At 41.3% G+C, this 16829-nt stretch overlaps 1 protein-coding gene across 6 annotated transcripts in view; it reads left to right on the top strand.

The window, feature by feature from the left end:
- TJP1 (tight junction protein 1) overlaps window positions 1–16829 on the top strand; it is a 227886-nt gene that overhangs the window by 8741 nt on the left and 202316 nt on the right. For 5 of the 6 annotated variants that reach the window (XM_020289064.2, XM_020289065.2, XM_020289066.2 and 2 more), the window contains exon 2: window positions 1861–1993. The exons of the other annotated variant lie outside the window; for it this stretch is intronic. In XM_020289064.2, the coding sequence (XP_020144653.2) occupies window positions 1861–1993 (133 nt within the window). The remainder of the gene's footprint in view (window positions 1–1860; window positions 1994–16829) is intronic. 6 annotated transcript variants of the gene reach the window in all.

Below are 16829 nucleotides of genomic sequence, written 5' to 3' on the forward strand. Positions count from 1 at the left end.
GCACAGAATCTTTTTATATGATAAAAGATTAAATCCCTAAAAATTGAGTCATAAACATTAAGGCATCTAATAAAAAGCACTCAAAATATAAAAAGCACAAACTAACAGGCATATAAAGATCAACTGACAAAGCCATATTCATGGGGAAGCTCTATGATAGTCCTTTGTACAGAAGCAGCAGTTCAAGACAAAAATGTAATGAAGGGCATGGAGAGGTCAAGTTATAAAATAATAGTGTGGTGATGTTGCCCTTGTGTTTAAGGACTCCCCCAAATAGGCATTTTCATATACTGTTGATGGAGGTACAGATTTGTATAGCCTTTTTGAAAGGCAGGAACTATCAACATTTAGAAAGCTCTTACCTCTGACCCTGCATTTCTACTTCTAGGAGTCTTTGATAAGTAAATATTAAATTTGTACCCAAAGATGCTGTCAAGGATGATCATTGCTTTATGGTTTGATAGCAAACATTTGAAAGCAAACTAAATGCCCCTCAGTAGGGGAATGGTTTAATAAATTATGTTACATCTATATCATGAAGTACTGTTTAGCAGTTAAAAAGAATGAAATAGTGCCATGTGGGCTATTATGGGAAGAGCTTCAAAGTATATTATTAGAGGAAAAAAATAAGGTACAGAAAATATGAACACTTTGGTCACCTTTCTAAAAAAATTTAAAAGGAAATAAATACATGCATTGAAAAGCATGAGTATTTGAGAGGTTATACAATACGAAGAACTATTCATAGTGGTTGATTTTGGAAAAGGGATGGGAGTTTGGGATCAGGGAGAGGAGGGCAGCTTTAACTTTCCATTTTTGTATCTATACTCTTCAAATATTTTAACTATATGGATGTATTACTTTTATTCTAAACTGTAGCCATACCTAAACTAGTCTGTTTTATGATACGTACTCCTATTAATATATAAATCAAATTTATTTTGCTAATAGCCCATCTTGTGTGTCTTTTTAAGCAGTTAGAGACCTGTGTTATCCCTTTCAGATGACATTTTAGATATAAAAAATTAAGTGGGTCACAAAGGTTGATAAATATTTTAACATAGATTCTATCACAGGCAGGTGACATGATCATAAAATAAGGAAACTGATTTTCATAAACCACAGAAATCAGTATCATTATTTTACAAACTTTGTCATTTCTGAGACAGTAATCTACCTAGCAGTTTCCTTGCAGGTATCCAGGGCATCTTCTTTCTAGCTGGTTTGTTCTAAGGCTGCCACCAAGAGTAACATAGAAACGAGAGAGCATATGCCAGTCTGGAGACTGTGTTTATATGCATGTACATGTATCCCAGTGTGCACTCTTTATATGACTTAGATTATTTGCTATTTCTTATGGGCGTTTTCTTGATTCCATAACTATGCTGAATTAAGTGTTGACTGTCATGTTTAAATTTGTAAGAGTTATTTTCATGCTTAACAAAAGCACGCTGAACAGTGTCTGTGGATGAGCACAGTAATAGCTGACTTGTACTGGGTGCACCAGGCGCCAAACTGAGTGCTGGATAAATAACTGCCCAGAGGGAAGCAGACACCCGTGAGTTACCTCCGTGACTTCCATCTCGTCTTAACTGCTTCTGTGATGGTTGCAGAGTTGACTTTTAATGAATCTTAATGTTGGAATATTTGAGCTCTACGATTTCTAAACTAGCCAGCTGCTAAGAAATGTTTAGAAAAGGTATCTGATAGAATGTAGCTCCACTGTGGTTCTTAGCTTTTTGGTTGAAAAAGAGGAACGTGACATTCTCTAAGCTAGCCCCAAGTAAACGTTTACTTCAAACTTGAGAAATGTGCTCACCTGTAAACATGTCTTTTTAAGAATTTTTTCCCTTCTTCCAGGGTAACGCCATCCTCTGAAAATCCTAATGGTGCTACTTCTAGTGTCAGCCAAGGAAAACCCTCTTTAAGACGAATTAAAGGGAGACTACACAGAAGCAAAAGCCTTGATAGCTTCGATTTCTGTGAGCTCACTGTAAGTGGACTGGCCAATGCTTTTCTCATTTTTCGAATGATATGAAAATTTTTATTTTATTTTTTATTTTCATAAAAACGCAAGAAGCTTATTTTGTGGTAGACATTTTTTATTTAAAAATGGTTTATCCAACAGGTTACCAACCAGAATGCTTTCTTAACTGGTATGCATATGATTCATTTCTAATAAATAATTCACAATGGTGATTGTGATGCAAAGATGAAAATAGAGAAATGCTTCCTGAATTCTACAAGAAAATTGAATTAAGTTCAATAGAGTATTAATATAAATTTCTTAGAAAGTCAAAAATCTACATGTCAATATAAGAAGGGACTTAAGTATCCAATTAACTCCAAACACTCAACTCCCTGGTAGTGCCAGAGAACAATTACTCTAGTATTATTACGGCAGATCTCAAATCAGTTAACGAGGGTGCTTTCTTTCTATTCTAAGTGATCAACATTAATGGCCATATTTTTTTTCAGGCCAAGTGACAGGTTTTCGTATGGGTATATGGTAAATTCATGAATGTTTTCTAGTAGGCTCTTTCAGGCTCTTTCAGGCTCTACTAGAATAAGAAAGATACCATAATGCCATAAAGGAAATACTAGGATTTTCTCTGCTGTAAAAAGGTTTTATTCAGATTTCTGTAACGTAGGGTTCAATAGCAAATTAATTAATGTTTAGGATGCTTAGTAGAGTAGATGTATTTCTCTCCTCTGAGTTCTGAAAACTTCTGAATTATAAAGATACCATTGACCATTATTTCAAAAAATGATATCAAAATGTGAAATAAAATCCTGTTTTTTACTTCTCTTACCTATAACTAATGAAAATAAAAGCTCAATAAATGGGAGTACTCTATTTTTTTACTTTAATTTTTCATATTCGCTAAAATAATTTTATTGAAATATTTTACTTAAAAGTGGTCTTGGACACTTTATGAAATAAGACATAAGAAGGTCGGGCTGGGCATGGTGGCTCACGCCTGTAATCCTAGCACTCTGGGAGGCTGAGGTGGGCGGATTGCTCAAGGTCAGGAGTTTGAAACCAGCCTGAGCAAGAGCGAGACCCCATCTCTACTAAAAATAGAAAGAAATTAATTGACCAACTAAAAATATATATATAAAAAATTAGGGGCCGGACGTGGTGGCTCACACCTGTAATCCTAGCACTCTGGGAGGCCGAGGCAGGTGGACTGCTCGAGGTCAGGAGTTCAAAACCAGCCTGAGCAAGAGTGAGACCCCCGTCTCTACTATAAATAGAAAGAAATTAATTGGCCAACTAAAAAATATATATGCAAAAAATTAGCCAGGCATGGTGGTGCATGCCTGTAGTCCCACCTACTCAGGAGACTGAAGCAGGAGGATCGCTTGAACCCAGGAGTTGGAAGTTGCTGTGAGCTAGGCTGATGCCACAGCACTCTAGCCCAGGCAACAGAGTGAGACTCTGTCTCAAAAAAAGAAAATTAGCCGGGCATGGTGGTGCATGCCTGTAGTCCCAGCTACTCGGGAGGCTGAGGCAGAAGGATCACTTGAGCCCAGGAGTTTGAGGTTGCTGTGAGCTAGCCTGATGCCACGGCACTCTAGCCCAGGCTAGAGTAAGACTCTAGCAACAGAGTGAGACTCTGTCTCAAAAAAAAAGACATAAGAAGGTAAAATGTGACCTATTGGCAGATGTTTAACCAACAACTGAGAAAAGGAGTAAAAAGACAGAAAAGTCTTGCTAAATAGACCTAACAGTTAAAGTGCCTAAAGAAAATATAAATATACTTTAAAATTAAGTCAGTTGTTTTTCAAAAGTGAAACGTTGAGTTCATTGAGAAACAAATGTGAATTCTTAGTTGGAATATAAAAATAGAAATTGAAATGTTTCCAGGATTTTTTTCTATCATGCTAAATATTGTCATTACTATAGCATAATGAGATAACTGATTAATTTGACATGTCAGAAAATATGTTTACTTGCTTAAACAGAATCATTCTGGTTGGGGAAGAGGTTAAAATTTCTCTAGAATATGACAGAAAAAAAGCTTTACTTCATGTGAGGTTGCGTTCAGTTTCCCACAAATAGAAATGGATATTTCCACTATGAAGAAAATGTGGCAAATAGAATTATCTTTTTATCATGATAAATATGTTAAAAAATGTGATAGTTGATTCTCTGCCTCATTCCATGAAAGAGTTGATCTGCCTGAAGTTAGTACATAGTCCAAGCAAGGAAAAGAATAACACTACCCAGGTGCAGAATTAATTTTTTTCTTTTTGCTGGTCTTTCCTATTTGACTTTATCTCAAAACTAAAATGTCTTAGCATCCCTGAAGGGAAGGCATTTTGACATTGAGGTTAAAAGAGAGGAAAAATTGAAGTTCACAGAAAGCTGATTCCAGGGAGGAGCTGTGTGTTCCGGTGTGATGGTTTGCTGGGCTTCGTGGACTATGTTGTTTTCGATTTTGGTTTTCTGCTTCTGAAGAATGCATTAAGAGGCCATGGACTTTGGTATACTAACATTTCATCTCTTTTTCATATTAATTTATTAATTAATGAAATCTGATTACTGCAATCAATTTGGTTTTTTTGCAATTTGCATTTGTTTTCTTTCCCAGGTTTTCACAGTCATGGGGGGGGTGAGCAGCAATTTATATTTATTTTACTCTTTGAACATTTTTAGAATGTTAGAAATTTTTACAATGAACATGTTCCATTTTTAGAAAAGCAATAAACTGATTTTCCAAACAATAAAAAAATAAAAGGGAACGCTTAACAGCGTGGCTACTCACTTTACCATAAGATATAGCAATTAATACTATAATATCCAAAATATGTAGAGACATATAGCATCTATGGCATGGTGCTAAAAAAAGATTTTTTTCCCTGTACCGTTACAATTCTATCTCCTTTTTTAAAAGGAAGAAGTACTATACTTTTGGGAAAAAGTATGGGTTAGAAAAGGGTTTCATAGGGAGATGAAAGGTGTTCAGAATTGGTTCTCTAAGGAAGTTGACTTTGTAATATAATCATGGAGAACCAAGTTTTAGAACCTTAGCCACAAAGTCTAAAGGAAGATACTTAGTAAAGGATGCGTAATGACTTTCAATTATATAGGAATAGATGATCCTATTCCCTTTAGGAAATAGCTTAGCCCACCATAGATATCTCTTCATAAATGTTCCAGTTCAGAAAAAGACTGAAATTTTGTCATATTACATGCTATTTTTAAAATTTATAAAAATGCTTAGCACATGCATGGCTTCCTATGACAACTGAAGTAAACAGAGAACCTTAAAATACAAAGATATAGACTGAGTTAATAATCTCCTGTCATATGTACCTATCAAATTTATATGACAAACAGAATAACATTTATAGTGTTATTTTTACATTTTACTTTTAACTCTTCCAGATTTGTCTAAGAAAAAATACAACTTTTATTGCTTTGGGAAAAACACAGCAAGTGGAGCAAGAGAGCCACTTGCTGTAGTTTCAGGGTCCCGGTTTCTGGCCGAGAAGCCTCAGGTTCCAGCTGAGACTGTTGGCTGTGGTCCCGGGCATCATCAGAATGATGCCATTTCACTCCTGGGGAGAAGCGATTGTTTCAGCTTTCTCTGTGGGCATTAAATGGGATGGGCATTCTAGTTCATTTTGTAAACCCTACAGCATAATTGACTGGCATCCTAGCTTGCTGAGGAGGACTGGAGTCCAGCCAGTCTCCCTGGTTCCTTGAGACGGTGTCCCAGAGATGGTTGGTGAAATTGTGTTAGGTGAGATCTGGACTAGACACGCCTGTTCTGTAGATGTATTTTGCCTAGAAAACCTGAGCTTTCCTTCCATGTTTTAATGGGTAAGATGCTATATACACCATGCGATAGGTCATTTTTTTCCCCTCGAGTTGATGAAATGATATATTGACAATCAAGATGAAGAAGAAAAGTGACTGTGTTTAGATTGAGTGACTGATGTTTACGTTCTTAGCTATTCCATTTCACTCTGGTGTCCTTCATTGCTTGTTTAGAGCGATCGGCTTACATTTTCACTTCTGTCCCTTCCTCCCTCTCAGGTTCTATGTGTGTAGTCAAAGAAGTTTAAGGGATAATTGATCAGTCCTCCTTCCTAAAATAGGGGAGTGGAGCCAGTTCATGCAGTTTGGAGAGAAGCTATTCTGGAACATAAACCTAAGCAATTTATTTCCTGCTTTGTATGTATAAATCTGGATTGCTACTTCTCTATGCCAATAGAAAAGTACTACAAAAAGTTTTATGCACAACGAATAGAAACAATGATTCAATTAATAGTTTATGGTGATGTTCCCTTAACCTTGGGAAAAAGGAGGATTCTGTCTTCCCTGAGAATCATTAGGCAAAGAGGATACATGTTTCAAAACCTTTAGAAGAGTTTTTGTCATTGGAGGAGAAATTTTGATATTATTTGGAGTGTTACATTTGAGTACATTTTTGGGCTACTAAATCACATTTTGCCACTGTCTGAATCATAGTTCTATGGTTTTTCCAGTATCAGTAGTTTTTTTCACATTTGAAAAAATACGTCTTTCTCCTAATAAAGAAGAATCCCCATGCAGACTCATAGGAAAATATGTAACCCTGTGAAGATACCAATCATAAAAAATGTCTCCTTCATCTACTTCTTGAGACCTCCTACCATGAGATCTGTGGGAGCCGAGAAGGCCCCAGAGGACTGTTTTGAAACTGAATTCCCTGTTGGCCTTGAACACACTCCAGGTTGAGGCGGGCGCCTGGCTGGTGACTGAGGAGCTGGGCACTGGCGGGTGGGAGCGCGGTGGCAGGAGATCCTGGGAAGGGACATGGACATCAGCGTATCGGCTGGACGGGGAGGCCTCTTCTACCTTTCTCACTCCCGCTCTGATCACCACCGCTCACCTCGCCAGCAGGAGGGGCTGGAAGAAACTGCCGGGGGCCTCATGGGCCCCCTCTGCTCTGGGCACATGGCTGCTCCTCTCACCCCGAGCTCTAGTGACTTGGGTATCTTTTTTGTTCACTTTCACATCTCTTCTGTGTCAGAGTAGGTGCTGGCTCCAAGGCCACTGGCAGATCTCCTCACTGTGTCCTTGACTCTCAGCGCACGTGTTGTTCCCTGACTGTGTCGTGCACTCCAGCTCTTCAAGGACAGGGAGCATGTCTTCTGTATTTCCCCAAATATCAAACATGACAGATTTTATGCTTGTTAAATCTATGTTGGTTGATTTTTGTTTGACTAATTGCTTCATCAACTGTGGCAGCTGAATAAAGGAAAGCTTAGAGACAATTAAATATTAAAGTAATGGGGATCAAAAAGCAGGAGGATGATGTAATATCATTCACTTGACATATGGCAGATAAAATAACCAACTTACTTCATCTGTTGACTTCTCTTATGGGCCTAAGCACTAAGAAATAAGGGAGAAATTTGTTGAATATGCAAAGTACATGGGGCAGTGGTGGTGGAGGGATGGGAGGTGGAGGTGGTGCCGGTGGTGCTGCTCGAAGTAATGGTGATGTGCAGGTGATGGTGGTGGAGGTAATGGTGAAGGTGGAGGTGGTGCTGGTGGAGGTAATGGTGATGTGCAGGTGATGGTGGTGGAGGTAATGGTTAAGGTGTAGGTGGTGGTGGTGGAGGTAATGGTGATGTGCAGGTGATGGTGGTGGAGGTAATGGTGAAAGTGTAGGTGGTGCTGGTGGAGGTAATGGTGATGGTGGGGGAGGTAATGGTGAAGATGCAGGTGGTGCTGGTGGAGGTAATGGTGAAGGTGTAGGTGGTGGTGGTGGAGGTAATGGTGAAGGTGTAGGTGGTGGTGGTGGAGGTAATGGTGATGGTGCAGGTGATGGTGGTGGAGGTAATGGTGAAGGTGTAGGTGATGGTGGTGGAGGTAATGGTGAAGGTGTAGGTGGTGGAGGTGGAGGTAATGGTGAAGGTGTAGGTGGTGGTGGTGGAGGTAATGGTGAAGGTGTAGGTGGTGGTGGAGGTAATGGTGAAGGTGTAGGTGGTGCTGGTGGAGGTAATGGTGATGGTACAGGTGATGGTGGTGGAGGTAATGGTGATGGTGCAGATGATGGTGGTGGAGGTAATGGTGAAGGTGTAGGTGGTAGTGGTGCTGGGGGTGTGCTGGGGTGGAGGTGGTGGTAGTAAAGGTGGAGTGCTGGTGGCTGTGGAAGTAGAGGAAGTGGTGGCGGTGGTGGAGATGGTGGAGGTGATGATGATGGTGGGGATGGTAGTGGAGAAGGTGGTGGCAGAGGAGACAGAGGAGATGGAGGTAAGACTAGAGGTGGTGATGATGCTTGTGGTGAAGATGGAGGTGGTGGTCAGTCATGGAGGTGGAGGAGGTGGGGGTGATGATGATAGTGGAGTTGATGGTGGAGCTGATGGTGGAGGTGGAGGTGACATTGGAGGGATTGACGGTGGTGGGGTAGTGGTGGAGGGGATTGGGCCAGCTTCTGTTCCCACAGTGGGCAAGGCATTTCACATTTCAAGGCAGTTAAATGTTCCTGTTTGCAAGTAACAGAACACTGACTCAAACTGGTGTAAATGGTAAAACCATTTATTAGCTCACATACTGGAAGTTCAGTGGTAGGATAATCTTCAGGACTGATTGAATCCCGTGGGTCAAGTTCCATTTCCTGGGATACTTTGCATCTACTCTCCTCTGTGTAGGTTTCATCAGTGGGCTTGCAACACAATGGGGCAGCAGTTCAGGCCTCACATCCACGTGGATAAAGGCAGGGAGGGCAGTGTCTCTTGTCTGTGACTCTTTTTCAAGCATAGGAAACCTCCATTAAAGCTCTCTCTCCCACTTCCTGTTTCTGTCTTGGGCCTCATGCTGGACCCAGCTCTGGTCTGGCAAATGCCATGCATCAATTTGCTTAGCAGAGTTATTTGACCAAAAGAAAAGTCTGAAAATGCAGAAATAATAGCTATAAGAATGTAAAAGGCATAGTAAATAAGACTGTGTAGAAGAGGAGCACATAAATAGTCCTCAGATATCAGTGCCTTTTGCTGATTGAATGAATGATAGTTGTTTAAGGTAAACTAACAGGAGCTATTTTCTCATGTGGCAAGGACTCTGGGGTAGACAGCCCAGGGTTGGCATAGTTGTGCTGTGGTGTTCCCGGTAACCTGCTTTGTGCGCCTTTCCAGGCTGCCCTCATTCTGTAGGCCTCAGCCCTCAGCCCTCTGGTGTCCAGGTGGCTGCTATGTGTCTGCCTTCACACCTTGTATTTCCAGCAAAAAGAAGCCTTTTTCCAGCTTCCTAGTGAAGCTTTGCCCTTTTGTTTCAGAGGAGACGCCCGCCCCAGACATGTCTTCCTACAGCTCCTTGGCAAGAACTACTATGTCATGTTGCCATTTCCTGTGCTAAGGGGAATGAAAAATTGGGAGTTTTGGTAGCACAGGCTCCTAGGGATAAAAATGGGATTCTGTGAGTGAGGAAGGAGGAGGAAACGGATACTTCGTAGGTAGCCAGCAGGGTCTTCTCCACCTACATACCCCACCAGGTCTTGAACTCACCACCGTACAGACCAGAAAATTAATGCCAAATCATAAGTAGGTTAAATTATAATTGATATCATGGTATTTTATGAAAGAGGTATATATGAGACCTCTGCATAATTCAAAATTCATATAATTGTGAGAGTAATTTTCTCATAGGACTCACAAAGTGTGATGGCTTATTTCTGTTTTCCAGATAAAGTGATTTGCCATGGACCAGTAGTATAGACACAGGTTATAGTCCGTTCAGCCTGCCGGTTTGAAATTGTATTATTCTCGATGCTTATTCTCAATTTGGAGTATTTGCATAATTTCAGATATTTAAGAAGTGAGACTTTATTAATATTTTATGTTGTATGCTTTAGATTTGGACAACCAAAATTTGCATAAAACATGACCAAATTGTATTCAGTCTAAGAAGTCAGAAAAGTATGTAATACATTTCTATTTTCTTTTCTTTTTTTTTTTTTTTTGAGACAGAGTCTTGCTATGTTGCCCAGGCTGGTCTTGAACTCCTGGCCTCTAGCCTCCCAAAGTGCTGGAATTATAGGCGTGAGCCACTGCGCCCAACCTATGTAATACATTTTAGGAAAAAAAAATGCAACTAAATGGTTAAAATACAAAAAGGTTTAGTGTGTTTAGTGGGCTCTATGAAATCTTGTCTATGCAGGACTAAGCATTCCCCAAGTGTCCCTCATTCCAGGAAGTCTGTGTTTTACTGTACAACCTTACAGGATCTCTTATGTTGTGATTTATGTGTCCGTATTGCCTCCCCAATTTCAAAGACCGATCAGGTGCCATAAAACTAGATTGCTTCATAATACCTGGCATAATGCTAACAGCTTAGTGGAACTCAGTCTAAGTATTTGTTGAATGCATGAAGGGATGTGATCACGTGAGTAAATGACCTTGCGGGGGGCAAACTGTGAGAGGACCACTGAAAATGGAAACAAGTCAGCCCTTCCTGTCCTTGATGGCCTTGGCAAGTTGAATGAATCCTCAGTCTGGGTCTGGCCAGTATTTCCTCATGACCAGATTGAGGTCGCGCATTCTTGGCAGCAGTACCAGCGAGATGCTGCGGTGCTGCCCTTCGCGTCTGTCACCAGGGAGAGCACACAAAGCTGAACTGTCCCACTGCTGTGACGCGCACCTTGCCAACCTGGTCGCGTGTGTTGTGTCTGCCACGTTTCTTCATGCTTGACTCACCGTTTTTCCTCTGGATAATTGATTGTTGTTTCGTGGTAGGTATTCCATTGTTACAGCAATATTTCTCATTAAACTTTCATCCACTGGCCTTAGCCTCCCTGGATGACTCCTGCCCAAGTCAGCCACCTCCGTGATGGTTGCCAAATAGTGATTTTCTGTCCCTGTCATTTGCTCTGCATTTATTAGTTGACATTCTGTTGTGGGGAAAAGCTTAAAGAAGCAAAGAAGTAAAATTAAAATTGACATTTGCTAACGTGACATAACAAAATTTATTTTTGAATTCATATCAACAAAAGAATAAAGTCTTCAATGACAGATTTAAAAATCTTCAGATTTTGATTTGGGATATTGGACTTTATAAAACAAACAATCAAAACAGCAGTCAGTAGAAAGAATTTCACAATGAATGAAACTGTAATTGGTAAACATTTGATGTAGGTAAAATCTGATTTAAAATTTAGCTATAAAATACTTTATCTCAGACAAGATCGGGTGCATTCAGGATGGTATGGCCACAGGTAAGACTTGATCTCAGTGAAAATAATTTCAGGAAAAGTTCAGTTAAAGAAGGAAAAATTTAGCAGCAGTTTCCTGTCCTTTAGAGAAAATCGAAGAAAGAATTAGATTGACTTTATGAAATTAAAGTATTTTGTCAATGATAAGCTATCAGTGTTGGTATAATTTATATATATATGTGTGTATATATATATATATATATTTGTATTTATAAACATGGGGGTCAAAAATCTTTTCTGCCCCCAAAAAAGCCAGCAGTATTCATTAGGTCAGAATTGTGATATTAAAAAAATCCAGTATTGTACCTATTTTTTAATGATTTCTAATTTTTGCATACAAAATATTTCCTTTAAATATCTTAAAGCATGGAGGATTTTAATTTAATGTTGTTTAGTTTTGGTTTTGTATTTTTTTTTTTTTGAGACAGTGTCTTATTCTCTCGCCCAGGTTGTAGTGCAATGACACGATCATAGCCTACTGTAACTTCAAACTCAAGCAGTTCTCCTGAATCAGCTTCTCGAGTAGCTGGGACTACAGGTTTGCACCACCATGCGAGGCTAATTTTATTTTTTAATAGAGATGGAGTCTTGCTATGTTGCCCAGGCTAGTCTTGAACTCCTGGCCTCAAGTGATCCTCCTGCCTTAGCCTCCCAGACTGCTAGGATTACAGGTGTGAGCTACTGTGCCTGGCCTAGTTTTTGTTTTTAATAAATAGTAAAAGAAGCTAAAATTCTGAGTGACAAACAATAAGTTTTTCCTTAATTATAAAATAGTTCAAGAAGGGTTGGCCAAACTCATGGATTGGATTGTAAATTCATACAGAAGGGCCTTATCACTAATCTTTTATGTCAAGGGACGATGCTCTCTCACTCTCACTCTCTCATAAAAACCCTTTGCTGCTGTCTTCTAGAATTTAGACCAATGGGTTAGTGGTCTTGTCTCACCAGTGTCTTATTGCAGCTTTCACTTATTTTGTTAGTCTTTCGTCTGTCTCTTCCATGAGAATGTATGCTCATCAAGGCCGGGGCCAAGGTAGTTTTGGTTATTCTTGATTGCTCAGTGTGCAGCATACTGTTTTGTCTATAATGGGTGCTGAAGGTTGTTGATTAACCAAAATACAGAGAGTATTCACTTAAAAAAAAGAAAAGAAAGAAAGAAAAGAAAAACGATTGGGAGGAGGTTCTCCTCAGTGCTCATGAACAAGTCCCTTCCCCTGGAGGCCTGCTCTCGCTAGTTCACCCAGCACCTGGCCTGGGCATCAGTGAACTGGGCAGGACATCGGAGCATGCTGTGGCCCACCCCCAGCCTTCTGTGGGGGTAAAGGAGTTTGCTAGAATTATCATCCTTATTAATTTTCCAAAGTAAGAGGAGTCAGAGATTTGAGGCTCTTCTGCAGAACAGGGACTCTGGCTATTTATATAACTTTAGGAGTTCCAGAGGCCAGTCTGAATGCAGTTTGCCAATTGACAACCAATTAGTAGGAGATTTTTGCTCTTAATGGGTACTTTCTTCACTAAACTGCGAATGTCCAGATATTTCTAAGGGGCTCTTACAGATAGCCTTGCAAGGGCTCTTGTTCTTTAAAATGGTTTCAAGTTCAAGGGCTTCAAGCTCTCCATCCCTGTGAGTGGTGTCAGCCTTCATCTTCACCCGGCAGGCTTCCCGAATGGGTTTTGCAGCTCAGAATTTGTCTCCATCTTGGACCTGTGCCAGTATCTCTCATCTCTTTTGAGTTTCTTTTCACTAGCAAGTACTAGTTGGGGAGCTTGTCGACTCCTATTTTAGGCAGGATTTCATTCATCAGAACTGAGTAAAAAAATAGGCCTTTTAGAAATTTAGGTCTTAGTGAACAAAATAGAGAAAATACTATCTGAAAGAAGAGACTCTGAGGGCTTTGGTATTCTGCCTTAATTCATATTTCATAAAGGCTTATTATGACAGCGGCACCTGGATTTTGCCCGGCCCTCTCCCTTTCTTGGGCTGAGATTCAGTTCTGGTTGGTGGGGCTGGAGACCAGCAGCCACCTCTGCTCTCCCCACAGCCTCTCCATGTGGTGAAGGTGCCGGCCTCACGATCAGGCCACTGCAGAGGCCCGTTTTAGGTTCAGCTGCGGCTCCCTCCACACCACACACAAGCACACACACCACCATCGTCGTCTTGTCTGCCTTGAAAGTGGTCACAATCTAGTAGATCAGGCAGAAGCGTAAACACATGCATGGCACCTGTACAGTAGTGATGGCAATACAAGGTACCTCGGGGGATAAGGGGGTGCTCAAAGCTACCTGGCACAGAAAGAATCACAAAGAAGGTACCCTTTGAACTGGGTGTGGAAGGACACATAGGGCTTAGTTGGGGCAAAAAGTGGGGAGGTGGTCATTGGGTCGGGGGGAGCAGAGGAGGGATGAGAGATGGAGCTGGGCACACCGGCTGGCTGAAGGAAACTGCCGGTGGTTCCAAACCCCAGAGCTCTGCAGAAATGCCCCAGGTGGGGATGGGTGGAAAGGAAGTAGTGGGTGGGGTCTCAACCCTCTACCTTCTCTTCCAGTGGGGAGTAGCTCTGGTTTTATCTGTTCTACTGGAGGGTGAGTGGCATAGACCATTTTGTTTAAAAATAAAACGGGGGGATTCTGCTTCTATGGTGGTTTTGTGGGCTAAGGCAGAACCAGGAAGCACCACCAGGGCACAGGCAATCAGAAGTCGAGTGGCCGGCAAAGGAAATTCATGCATAGAAGAAGCTGAGGAGGGCATTTTCCGGAAGGGAGCGAGTGATTCGCAGAGATGTGTGTGGCCTCAAACAGCTGGGTGAGGGCAAAGGCAATGTGGGCCTGCCAGAAGTCAGAGAAGGTCGTTTAAGGAGGTGGAACTGGAGTTCAGCTTTTACTTTATTTTTTTATCTTGACAGAGAAGGGATAGCATAATTTTTTTTCACACAGTCATAGAACAGAGAGAGCCGTCAGTGCTTCAGAATCCACAGAGCTGATGTCATGTATTTTTGACAGTTGTCTTACATTCCTGACAGTTACAGCTGTCCCCGTGCCCCAGTCTATGAAAAGGGCCTGCTGCAGTGCTGTGCTTATGGTGACCAGCTCTGGAAGTGGCAAGGGTGGGGGGACATTTGCAGGTGATTGGTGACATTAGTCAAGGGAAGTGGGGTGGCAGGCAGGCTTGAAAAATATAGAAATATAAAGATAAAATGTCTTCATGTATGTTGAATGAATTAATTTATGGAAATAATTTTTTTATCTAATACAGATTGGCTCCAGCTTTTCAGAGATGATCTTAAATTATTTCATTACTTTTCACTCAGTGAATGGAATTTGATTTTCACATTTGTTATTGAATAAATGATCTCTGAGGAACTTAAGAATTAATGTAGTATATCTGTATGGGCACACACACACATACAATTTCAAGTACATGTAGAAAATTGGTTATATTTGTCTTTGAAACAGGTATTCTGTTCCCACTAGTCTAAATGAAAGCAATTTAACCAACCTGGTCATTATGTGACTTTTGAACATAAGAATAAAAAATAGAAGTTTTAGAATATATTTTCTGCCTCTAAACATGTTCTTTTGTGGGAAAGTCCCCCATTGTATAGTCGCTAACATTTTGTGGGGCCTGCCTGTGCACCTGGTGAAGAGGGGTGAGCACCTGCCCTGTACCCTAGCTCAGGGCCAGCCCGGGGAAACCAACAGGAAAGGAACCACTGTCTCCTCAGTGCTTTACTCCTTACTTGGTATGGCAGGTGGGGAAATAAAGGCTATAGTTGATTCTCAGCAGTTAGGACTCCATAGGTTACAGAGAGGCTCATTCCTCAGAGCCTGATTTGGATGCTGTCACAAGTCCTTCCCAGCCTTCTCCAGAATATCTTGTGGCCTGTTTGTTCTGCAAGTCCTTCTCTGAAAGTCACTGATGGGCTTGGACAACAGCCCTGTCTCCAGAAGTTGTTCAAACGCATGATGTCTTAGCCCTTTTGGGCTGCTGTAACATATGGTATAACATAAAACCATAAACTGGGTAGCTTATGAAAAACAGAAATTTGTTTCTCACAGTTCTGGAGTCTGGGATGTCCAGGACCAAGGCACAGTAGACACAGTGTCTGGTGAGGATCTGCTTCCTCATGGGCAGACACAGTCTTGCTGTGTCCTCACAGGGAGGGAGGGGCAAACAAACTCCCTTGGGCCTTTTGCCTAAGGGCACTAATCTCATTCATGAGCCCTCTACCCCCATGAGCTAATCACCTCCACAGGCTCCACCTCCTAATACCATTACCTTGGGGGTTAGGACTTCAACAAATGAATGTGGGGGGATGCAGACATTGAGATCATAGCACCTGGTGTATAGCCAGGGTGGTGTTTTCCCTTGCCTTCTCTTGTGACTCACCAGCACTGCAGCCAGCTCTCGCCTTCAGAGGTGCTGAGAGCCTGCCCTGAGGGTTGGGGGTGCAGGGGAGGCAGACAGAGTACAGGCTTGGGAAATGGCTGTTGGTGGGTAGAGCTCCGCAGCTGTAGGCTCTGGTTTGGGAAGCGCATGGGATACAACCCAGAGAGGATTAAAGCATTCCCGGAGAGATCCTAGGCAGCTGGGGGTGGGAGGAGGGGTGGTCCCAGACTGCAGAGTGGATACCAACAGGCAGAGTATACCAAAAGCCCAAAGTTCCAGGGTGCCTCATTTGCCCCCAGTACTGAAGAAAGTTGCACGTGACCTTTAAAATAGTAACTAAAAGGTCATATGTAGTAAAGCATTACCAGCAAAATACAGCTGTGAACAGGAAAGATGTTATTTAAATTGGACCTCAGCATCGCCCCAGAGCTTGGATGTTCCATGTTTGCTGCAACCGTGGGAGGGAACCTCACATAACACATTACACAGATACAAGCTGTTGTGTCCACATTCCAGCAGTTACTGGTTGAGTATTCACATTGCCCACTACAATGAATCTTGTAACAGCTAGAGGTGGGCATTTAACGTGATAGTTTTATTTATTTATTTTTCTTACATTACTTCTTCTAATAGTTGGAATATTATAAAAAGACACTTCCCATGAGTTATTTGGTTTCCTTGAAGTATAATTTGTATAGAAAAGGCAGAATAAATGCTTGATTCTTTCCTTTTATGTGTTCTCAAAATAATGAGTTGGTTCTATAGCATCCTTCAGTGGTATACAAAGAGAGTTGCTTGTTGTTATCTTGTTGTTGTTGTTTTTAATTTATTTAACATGATAATTTTAGATATGAACTGTCTCCCTGTGCCTGCCCCAGGGCAGGCTGGCCAGCTGTGCCAGCCCTGCAGCCGGCCACATGGGGGCAGGGCTTTCTAGGGCATGCAGTTTGGTGGCTTTGGTGAGGCCATCCAGTTTGGGCCTCTTGTGGTTAAAACACTCTACTTCATTCTGCCTGCTTCTTGCCCATTATAACTCTACTTAAACTTATGATGAATGGGCTTTAATGTGGAAATGAAAATGGCAAAATCTTTGCAATTTGAAGTTATTTTGGTGGTTTGAATTGCTGGAAGTAATTGATATTCAGAGTGGTGCTACTTAGGGCAGAGTGGAAATTTGAGCCACCTGTGCTTGTTGGAAGGTGATTTATATGCCAAGAACTGTGATAATAGAA

This window comes from Microcebus murinus, chromosome 7 (assembly GCF_040939455.1).
Source record: "Microcebus murinus isolate Inina chromosome 7, M.murinus_Inina_mat1.0, whole genome shotgun sequence".
NCBI classification, from domain to species: domain Eukaryota; kingdom Metazoa; phylum Chordata; class Mammalia; order Primates; family Cheirogaleidae; genus Microcebus; species Microcebus murinus.